Below are 10926 nucleotides of genomic sequence, written 5' to 3'. Positions count from 1 at the left end.
AAAAAAAAAAAAAACGCAATCTGCCCTGAATTTCATAAGGCGTTGTTGAATTTAAGAGTAGAAACGATACTGAGCTCTGCTGCCTACAGATTCAAGGCTAGTTCATCCTGTCCTACTTTATCCTTTCTTTTTTCAATAATACAAACTGTCCACACGGTGCTCACCATCTATTTAATTCAAAAGTTTATATACTAAACCCTCTCCATCTTAATAATGCAAATTCCATCCACGCCGAGCAGCTGTAACATGAGCCATACATAAGCAAATCATTTTTTTAAAAAAGATAAGTGGCTTTAATTACAGTTTCACTTCTAGTTGACATTTACTTGAGAACACTGTTTACAGGCATGTTTAAAATCCATTGCACAATACTGAGGACTCTTTAAACAGTCTTGCGTTACATTCATGAAAACCCCAGTGTATTTTTAATCAACACAGGCAATTAAATAATAGAAAAAAATAAAATGTCCGGCTCTGTGCCAGTCATTCACCTGATTCATTCACATAACAGTAATTTATTCATTTGTGTTAATAATCATCCCTGAATCTGCAGTCATAACTGGAAAAGCTCTGAATCGTGCTAACAGCCTGAATCACATCCGCACTTCGCCGGGAGACTCCGAGACACGACTGTGAGGAGAGCTGCGCAGAAAGTGACAAGTGCTAATATCACAACAGAGAGACGTCCACACCTTTACAGTACATCAGAGTGCTGGTGTGATCCGATGTTCTGGTGTGTCCTCTCTCTCTCTCTCTCTCTCTCTCTCAGTCTTCAGGGTAGAGCTCTTGCAGCCAGTCGAGCATCACAAATCTTTTCCCATCAAAGTGAGAGAAATAATGATCCAGTGTGGGGATTTCTGGCTGGAACACAAATACAAATACACAGAATATGACAAAGTATTTAGGATATAAAGGTGTCAATAAGTCCTGATCAAGATGATGTGTGTCTTAAGATTACAATGTACATTTAGTAAGAAGTTTAAATGCAGTGGTCTTTTGGGGGGGGGGGGGTTGTTTTCACCTTTCAAGATAAAAATAAATAAAACAGTATTTGATGTTGATCATAATGTATTTAATATTTCATTTGTAGTGAGAAAAGACTAGAAAATAACATATTACCCCTACTGTAAAAATAGAAATAATTATGGTAACAGCAAAATACTAGCCACAGAGGCCACGCCCCTCACTGGTACTGATAGGCACGGAGGCCACGCCTCTCACTGGATACTGATAGGCACGGAGGCCACGCCTCTCACTGGATACTGATAGGCACGGAGGCCACGCCTCTCACTGGATACTGATAGGCACGGAGGCCACGCCTCTCACTGGATACTGATAGGCACGGAGGCCACGCCTCTCACTGGATACTGATAGGCACGGAGGCCACGCCTCTCACTGGATACTGATAGGCACGGAGGCCACGCCTCTCACTGGTACTGATAGGCACGGAGGCCACGCCTCTCACTGGATACTGATAGGCACGGAGGCCACGCCTCTCACTGGATACTGATAGGCACGGAGGCCACGCCTCTCACTGGTACTGATTGGCACGGAGGCCACGCCTCTCACTGGTTACTGATAGGCACGGAGGCCACGCCTCTCACTGGTTACTGATAGGCACGGAGGCCACGCCTCTCACTGGTACTGATAGGCACGGAGGCCACGCCTCTCACTGGATACTGATAGGATAGGGATACGGATAGGATACGGATAGGCACTGATAGTGTCTATGCACTCAAATTCTATGTGCACAGAATTTCTACACACACCTCCTTTACTGTGACTTATGGGAAAAAGAATATATTAGTTTGATAATTACAAAGCATATTAATTAAATTATTTCAAACAATAATACATTACTAATTAGAACTTGCTAGTGGTCACCTGTTCTTAATTCCTTATCACCTGATAACTTACATAACAAGATAGAAGAAAGAATATAGATGCTGTTTTGAATTGGATATGAACCCAGAATGAACTAATTTGTGCTGACTTTGAGCCGGATGACGATGATGGTGAGAGGAACGGGTTTCTACGTACCCTGTATCCCTCAAAGAGCTGGAGTACATTCTGGGGGAGGTATCCAATCATCAGAGAGGACGGATCAGGTCCACGGAACAAGATTTTGTAGTGTGGGGTGTCCTCTAATTTTTTCACCTACACATAAATATACAGAAATAGATGTTGATTTTTAATAGAACATTTAATATTCTGAGATTTTAGAAAGTCTCAAGTCTGCCTTAACTCTTCATATTAAATACAAGAAAATTATGTAGATTGATTAAAAAGTAATCGGAACAACTGTTTTACTGTGATAAGCTGCAAATAAAAAAAATTAATTGTTTACAACTTAGGCAGCAACCTCATTTCCCCTCTCGTCTATTCTCAACCCTTCAGCATCAGCAGTATACTAATCATTTTTTTTATTTTTTTATGATTGAATAATTCATAGGTTACTGTGTGGCTTAAACAAAAAAGCATTCCTCTGAAACTGCTCAGGGCCTGGACTGAACATGAGAGGCACAAAAGTCCTGGGGATCTACCCCTCGGGACTGCATTAAAAATACACGAAAGTCTATCTCTTTGAAAATAAAATATGAAGAAAGGAGAGGTGGCTCAAGACATTTGCACAGTACTGCATATATGTTTGTGTGTTGAGACCTCTGCATCGGTGTATTTCTTCCTTCTTAACCACTCTGGGGGAGCACGGAGTCCTTCATCCCAGCCCACTATTACCCCCACCATGTGATTCTGGGTCTCAATGACGACCTCCCCAACACGGTGCAGCACATACCCTGGCCTGGGGCTGCGTGGCACCTCTGAAGCTACACACACACACACACACACACACAGACATAAAAAAGTTGAACTCTTGCCAAATGAAATGCTGTGATACTTGTTAATGACAAGCAGCTATTTATCTACTTGTGAGCTTGAGATGGATAAAGCTCACACAGTCTCATGGTGCAATAGTGAATCTCAGTTTAGTAAACGTGAGCGGAGTGTTCATAATGGGAAGTTCAGCTAGATAAAACGTATCCAAATGATGTACTACCACCAGAGAAAATAGGGAAGTGTGAAGTGTTAGACACTTTCAATGCTACAGCGATTTGCCGCAAATTTGTCAGGTTGTCTCACACTGTCCTCGTGTGAAAACGCCATCTTGACATGATCTCCAGCGGCATTTGACCTGATCTGTTTGTTCTGATTTGAAGTCTGTGAGATTTATCCCTCTGAGCGTTTGGATCATGTGCACATCTGTTAGGATGGTATTAAAATTTTTTACCAAAATGTGAATTGTTGCTCTTGACCTCCTTTCTAAACTAAAGAGAGTGAGGAGGAAACTCAGGCGCTAACACAGCCGCTCCTCAGGGAGTCTCAGTTTCATGCAAAATGTAAGTTGGCTGTAGAAATACTGTATTTCTTCAGAACTCAAACAGCATCATTCGAGCATGATTTGGGCATTTCTACGGTAATACACGCCTCATGCCTGTGAGCTTCACTAGCTGAAGTTTCAGAGTGATTTTTGACAATAAGATCTAAAAATCTTTTTATAGCATTAAAGAAATAGTTGAGCCAGAAATCCAAGTTGGGCGATCAACCGAATCATCTCTGGTGTGCAGGTGGTGGGTAAGTAAAGGGACCTTATAGCTACCAATTCAGCAAAAAACTTGCCATATTGTTCAGATTTGTTTATACTTTGGATATGGTCTAATCTTTAATTCAAATTTCATTCATTTTATCTTTTGTAAATATTTACTTATGGTCATGTACTTCCTATTTCTCTCTCTCTCTCTCTGTTGTCTCCTCAACATGTGCACCAATGGGCAGTGCATCCTTCCTCGTTCAGGTGCCTATGATTGGCTAATGACTTTTACAAAATAACTCACCACTACATTAAGTGCTGTAATCAAAGCTAACGGTGACTAAATGAAACCCACAGTGTTTGTGCGATTTGTTACAAATGTTTCACATGACATGCTAGGTAATGTGCTTCTTGCCTCCGAAGTAGCCGTGCTCATTACTATGCATCAGGAACTCCAGTGGCATTATATCTTCATGCAGCATCTCCAGCTCCTCCTCTGCTCCCAGCAGCCTGTGTGTACAGTATATTACATGTGTTTGTATATGTGTGTGTATGAGCACAAGGCTGCATGTCTGGTACATACATGTGAAGGGTTTTAATGTTGTTGTTTTTTTTTACATCTAAAGCTTACGGAAGTTTGGGCATCCAGGAATTGATCCAGTCTACCCAGACTGTCACATTTAGATAGGACTTCCTCATGCCGTTCCATGCATCAAGAACCCTGAATAAAGAGAAGCAGAAATACAGTCTGTAAAAACACTGCAAAACTAAAGCAACAACAACAAACATCGGTGATAAGTTAAGGATTTTCATTTATGTAGCAGTAACCATCAAAAAATACTACAAGGAAGAAAAGAGGTGAAAATCTTGGAAGAAAAAGCTTACATGACTCTTACAGTAAATGAAAAAAAGGAACTAATGATACTACTGTAGTACTTTTTTCAAGAAACCCACTTTTGTAACTCAAGCTCTCCAGGAGTGCAGCTGTGTGTGTGTGCACCTATTTTAAGTAAATGCAGCTTAATGATGCGTTAAGATCAACTTTTAAAAAAATACCTAAAATGCCTCAATGGGAATTAAATCTTGTGAGGTACGTTCTGGTTTTGCTTTCCTGGGATGGTCTTCATGAGAGCCAGTTTCATCATGCTGCTTGGTGGGTTTTACAAATGCACTTGATAATACTGTTATTGCAAGACCTATTCCAGAACAGCTGACCCTTATGTCTTAAAATAAAAAGTGACTGTTTTGTTGTTGTTACTTAATTACCTAATGCCATATGTTTTATTCCTTAATAAAAAAAACAGTATTGCTCTAGAATGCAGAAAATATCCAAACTAGTCCTGTATATATATATATATCTCCTATATATAAAAAATATGACCCATCTCAAAAAAGTTGGTATATGTGACGCATTTATAAATTCCATATATTATGAATTGATATGTCTCCATACATTAAATTTTTTCATTAGTTTTGGCACAACTAAAGCTTTACCCAGAATAAGAGAGAGAGAAAGAGAGTAAGAAAGACCAACACCAGTATTAAGACTAGCCCTGTACTATACAGCAGACTTTCCTAAATCCCAGTCTGTCCAAAGTTTTTGTCTCTCAACTCCCATCACGCATCACACAGCAGCTACACAATCTGATGGATCAGTGTCTTGGGATCTGGAAAACAGCAAAACTGTGGAGCACCTGGTGGTCCCTCAAGACTCGTTCTAGGAAAAGGCTTTAAAAAGGGATTTATACTGACTCCCTATACAGTCTATTTGCTGTGTGTGAGTGTGTGCATCTTATATGGGTCCCTAACTGAACATGGGAGGTAAAGACAAGACTTCTTAAAACTGCAACAAAATATAGAATGTAGCACAAATAATATATGACATTACAGCAGACTTTTCCTAGAATATTGCTCAAGAGATCAAGGCAACCTTGATCATACTGTAAATTTTTCAGCTTAAAGTTTTCTACAGTATGTATACTTTTCTTTTACTTCTTATTCCTATTCCTCTATTTGAATGTTTTATTTTTAGATAATCAAGCACCGTAACATCAGCCCTATTACGTCATACTGTGGCACGGGCCCTAGTACTTTTGTAAGGATTATTATTTTTAGGGCCCAAGGACTATGAGCATATCATGATCATAGTAATGAATTCCTCGCCTCGCTACGATAGTGTTGATGTCTCATAGTACAAATGTCATAGTGTGCGACACCCCTATTGTTTTTCTAATTATTTTCTTTTTTTAGTCATACATCATAGTGTGATGCTTTAAAAAAAAAAAAACACAAATTTTTAGATAAAAATGCAGTCATATAAGCATTTCACTGCATATCACACTGTGTATGAATAATATACATAATTTTTATTTAATTTTAAAGTACTTCTATACGTGTCTGAATGATTGTTTCTATATGTCTATCTGTCTTGCTCAATGCTCTAGGATTTCTAGTTCAATCCCGAGCTCAGGATGTCCACTGTTCTGAGTGCTGGGATTTTCTGGAGTTTTACAGACTCCCAAAAGCATGCCAAATGTGGACCGGCAATAATAGCTTGTGTGTGAATGCGTGTGCATGCATATACCCCTGAGTTGCCAGTTTGCGCTGTGCGGCGGTCCCGCTGCTCCACTCCGTTATGAGATACTGCACAGGCAGAGCGCACAGGAGCAGCGCGAGCTGCACCAGCACCGGCCCCGTCACCTGCGGCATCACGTGACCTAACAGTTCAACGCAAACAAAAAGAGGTATCGAACGCAGCTGTTCACAAACTATATACAAAAACTGATGTATAACCTAAGTCGGGGTTTTTCAAAACAAAAAAACAAACAAACAAACCCGAAAACAACTTTAAGAAACAACAAGCGAGTCACGAGATTCCAAGACAGATTTATTGCACTCACCTGCAGTGACGGCGCGAGCGCACAGACAGATTATGTCGTAAGCTTTCTAACCATGGATGCGACGCACGCGCGCTTCGGAACTGCGAAGTTCGCGTGAACCTCTTCTGTTGTGTTGTGTCGTGTCGTGTCGGCGGCGCGCGCGCTCTCTCTTAAACAAGTCGTTAATATTTGCATAAGGCGAAAGTTTCGGTTTGGGCACCTGCGTCGGCGCGCGCGCAGGCACGCGCGGCCAATAGACGAGGCCCACGCGGGAAGGAAGAAGGTGTACGCGTGCGACTCGCGCTCCGCCACGTAGCGCGCGCGCGGACGTGTTTGCGTTTATGTGCTTCGGTGAAGGCGGAAGTCTGCCGGTAGAGGGCGATGTTTAGCCACAAGACCTGCTGAAAGAGGAACCGCTTCGTCCTTAAAACCCCCACAATCACACACTTCCATAAACCTCAGTGGTGTGTTTAATAAGTGCAGCCCTACGCTACACAAAACACTAAACCACCATTTTAACCAGTAAACTCGTTAAATAAGTATTGGTACTATTTGAACAGATCTTATTTAGGTGCTTGTTTATTCTCAGCATAGAAGGGACAATTCGGTGATGCTGGTGTGAGTGTAAGGTATCAAAAAGTTTCGAGATTTGTGTCACACAGAATGTCCTCCCTTAGAAGCCTTAAAACCTGGCAGTAAAAGTCGGTACTTTTTCATGGGGCCGATTTCTCGAAAAAAACGATGAAGTAGCACTTACTCGAGCTGCGACCTGCCACAATTTTTGGTCTTGGAGAAGATGGGCACTTCCACTGTAAAGACTTTTCTTCTTCTCAGGGTCGTACACATACACCCAAGTTTCATCACCGGTAATGATCCTTGACATGAAGGACGGGTCATCCACAGCTCGCTGGCAGAGTTCTTGGCAGACATTAACGTGATGTTCCTTTTGCTCCCGGGTCAGCAGCCAGAGTACAAAGTTTGCAGCAAAACAGCGCATGTTTAAATCAGCGTGAGGATTGCCCTGTTACGTATGATACGCTGATAATGGCAGGATTGTTCTGCAACGATCATCACGCACAAGTTGCTGAATGGTTCTGACATTTTCAGGGGTTGAGCTTGTTAAAAGTCTTCCTGATCTCTTGTCGTCTTCCAGCAATTTTCTAGAGGCACGCGTGCCACTCAAAACACCTCCAACGACTCACTGTAGCGTCACCGTAAACTTGTTGAATCATGTCAACCATCTGTGGCGGAGCTTCATGCGGACTTTCACATTTGCTCTTTGTTTTAATTTGGTAATTAACACCGGTTGCACGGCTTCTGGCAAACACAGAACTATGTCTTTTGCTACGCTGACTTATAAAAGTTATAAAACAACTAGTCTCAAAACATTTTGATACAACCTTGTGTTCCATGCAGCCTTCAGTTTTAAAATGCATTTGTTGAATATAATATGATCAAATGTGAAATTATGCACGTGACAGTGTAGTCATATCTGTAGACAGATATAGCCAGGGCTTTATTTGGTTTCTTGCTAACCTTCAGGGCTCAGCCATTTCTCCAAAAGATGCACTACAATAATTTTTTCCATGAGGCTAATCTAATTTCAGGTTGTTCTGGGAAATGTTTCCAATGGAGTTCAACAGGGTTCAGTTTTAGGACCACTGCACTTCTAAGTTTTCCTGGTTCTATGAAATATAATCAGGAAACATACGACAACTGTACATTTCTGTTCCAGCTTAAGTTCCAAGTTAAAGCTCTTCCAGTGGACTTATACACTGTGTGTGTAAGTAAGAGAGAGAAAGAGAGGGAGAGAGAGAGAGAGAGAGAGAGAGAAACCTTTTGCAACAAGCCAGAGATACTGATACTTAGTACTAAAGCTCAGAGAAAACAGGTTCCTGAGGAATGATGTGTGTGTTTGTCTTGTTTAGAAAATCTAAAGAAAGAAACCTGGGTGTAATTCAGCATTCAAAATGTTACCAAGGTTACGCTCTATCATTTAAAAGACATGTCTGAAATTAGGTGGCATCTCAAGCATCCCAGCCCACACACTTGAAAATGATCATTTTGAAAGTAATGCAAGAACATTTGGTGAAAAAGTGCTAAAATGATTATTTTGAAAGTAGTGCTAGAACATTTGATGCTAAAAGTTAAGTGCTAAAATAACTTTAAATAGAAAAAATATATAAAATAGAACAAAATAATAATAATAACTTACACACCTAAATACTCAGGTCAATAATTACAGAACAGGTCCATCTTTAGGAAATAACTAATCAAGCAGCCCAACTTTGGTGTAAAATCTAAAATGCTTTTTATGTTTTCTATGAAATTTTTATTATTGCTCTAAAATGCTCTAAATGCAGATTACCACTTGCTCAAAATGTAAATGTCAAGAAAGATACCATTACACATTAAACATGTTATGATTACTTTTAAGTGCTCTTATTTGGATGTACCATTATGATTTGAAAAGCTCCCCTTATTTCTCTATATAATCCCCTGCTACACTAAAGCACTTATCAGAGTGTTTCACTAGCGCTTGGATACCATCAAGCCATGATCAGACTACCTGCTTCACGTCTGAAACTCTGGCCTCCCAGGAACTCCTTTAATGGCCCAAACATGTGAAAATGTCTTTGGGCGAGGTCAGGACTGTACAGGGATGCGGCAATAACTCCCAGCCGAGTTCTTCTAATATGCAAGAGGTGCTGGTAAATGATTGTGTGTACAGTTCCCACACACACACACACACACCTGTGCAGGGGCTTTGGTTCACTGAACCAGGCTTAAAGCTGTGATCTAAATCCTACCACAGCAGCAGGAGCTAACCAGACCACAACAGCTGACAGGATGAAAAAGAATTTAACCAACAAACAGTTTTGGAGTACAAAAAATAAAAAAAGACATTTACAAACCATTTAAATCCTCGTTGTGACTTTACTTTCTATCACTGCTAGGTATGTGCTTATAGTATAATTTTATTTCTCCATGTGTCAAACAATCATCCACTCATCTTTGGGTTTACGTGAGCTAGTCAGTCATTTCTTTCCTAAAACACCAAACTTACTTTTAAAATCAAATGTGTGTTTATTTATTTTAAAATCCTTTCGGAAAAAGAAAAAAAAATCAGCAATGGCTTTAAACTCATCTGCCTACTTTAATCATTTACATGTACAACAGTATTAAATACCCACTAACCAGAAGGGTAAATAGCCACTGAGGCCAGAATTAAACCCAGAACCTGCCGGTGCAAGGCAACAGTGCTAACTAACCTTAAATATATATATATATATATATATATATATGGGTCAGAATTTTCCAATACACGGTCACATATGCTTTGTTTCAGCACATCCTAGGCAATATGATGAACTGAGTTTTACTTAATTTTAACCAACTATACAAACACGACCAGGCGCGATATTTAAAAATTGGTCGCATTGGCGAAGAAACACAAAGGCAGTGATCCTTAAAATCTGGATAAAATATTGAAAGGGCAACTGTCCTCATTTCACCCAATTTTTGGATTTTACATTCAGCGCAGCGTCTTTCTGAAGGACACCGGAGTACATTTACGTTATAGCATTTGGCAGACGCCCTTATCTAGAGCAACTTAGATTTTATCTCATTTCACATCTGAGCCGTTGAGGGTTAAAGGTCTTGCTTAGGAGCCCAACAGTGGCTACTTGGTGGCGCTGGGGTTTTAAACCTGTGACCTTCCCATCAGTAATCCACTGCCTTAAGCACTGAGCTATCCCTGTCCCTAGGTCAGGAGGAACTATCCAATGCACATACAATGTACACTAAACTAATCAAACGTACATGTTTTTTTTTCCTCCAATTAAAAAACAAAAAAATACCACTTGGCTGCAGGGGGTTCCATCTGGGCTTGGGACTGGCACTGCATCCAATAGCTGGGTAGTATGGAGTCTGGCAACCCACCGACCTGGACACTCAGATCCCCCAATCAACAACCTAGCCAACTGAGCCACCACGCCCTCATTTTTTTCCTTTTTTTTCTTACTTTTTCTTCAATCATTAACAAAATTGTAACAGCTTTTAAACTGCTGCTGTTTTAAAAGAATAAAATACACCCGGACATCGTCCTGCTGTGAGTTTATTCCTTATTTTATCAGCACGTGCCTGTGTTTCTGTCATTCACAAAAAAACCCTAAGAAACATGATATGTAAGGAGCATGGCTGTTTCTCTCGCCTCTGTGTTCTCTGCACGAATGACTGGATGTGGAGAGAACCCTGCAGTGCTCCTGACTGACTCTGCGTTTACAGAATAAATCCTACACTCTATCATAAAGCACAGGATTTATAGCAGTGGGGCGCCTCTACAGTACGAGATGAACCCCAAAGTACAGTGCAGAAATGGTGGAATGGCAAAAAAAACAAACAAAAATAAAACAAAACAGAGCTTTCCAGATGTGTGTGTGTGTGATGGGGAAATAATGT

At 40.5% G+C, this 10926-nt stretch overlaps 1 protein-coding gene across 1 annotated transcript; it reads right to left on the bottom strand.

The window, feature by feature from the left end:
* Window positions 1-6745, bottom strand: si:dkey-261l7.2 (uncharacterized protein LOC569751 homolog). The gene is made up of 7 exons (XM_053481847.1): window positions 6487-6745; window positions 6171-6303; window positions 4218-4307; window positions 4002-4096; window positions 2662-2825; window positions 2041-2157; window positions 1-861 (listed from the first exon to the last, which is right to left on the bottom strand). The coding sequence occupies exons 2-7, from the start codon at window positions 6293-6295 to the stop codon at window positions 766-768; spliced, it is 687 nt and encodes a 228-aa protein (XP_053337822.1). The 5' UTR covers window positions 6296-6303; window positions 6487-6745; the 3' UTR covers window positions 1-765.
* Between the last annotated feature and the right edge of the window lie 4181 nt (window positions 6746-10926).

Source organism: Clarias gariepinus, chromosome 22, assembly GCF_024256425.1.
Source record: "Clarias gariepinus isolate MV-2021 ecotype Netherlands chromosome 22, CGAR_prim_01v2, whole genome shotgun sequence".
Taxonomy (NCBI): domain Eukaryota; kingdom Metazoa; phylum Chordata; class Actinopteri; order Siluriformes; family Clariidae; genus Clarias; species Clarias gariepinus.
This window is presented reverse-complemented; position numbering and strand designations above follow the sequence as displayed.

Bases quoted from the DNA above. Each gene is read 5' to 3' on its own strand.
- si:dkey-261l7.2 (XM_053481847.1), bottom strand. From the start codon at position 6,295: ATGCCGCAGGTGACGGGGCCGGTGCTGGTGCAGCTCGCGCTGCTCCTG. The intron at 2,158-2,661 runs GTCTCAACACAC...ATTTATGTGTAG, and splicing joins AGAAATACACCGATGCAGAG to GTGAAAAAATTAGAGGACAC. The intron at 862-2,040 runs GTACGTAGAAAC...TTTGTGTTCCAG, and splicing joins AGCTCTTTGAGGGATACAGG to CCAGAAATCCCCACACTGGA.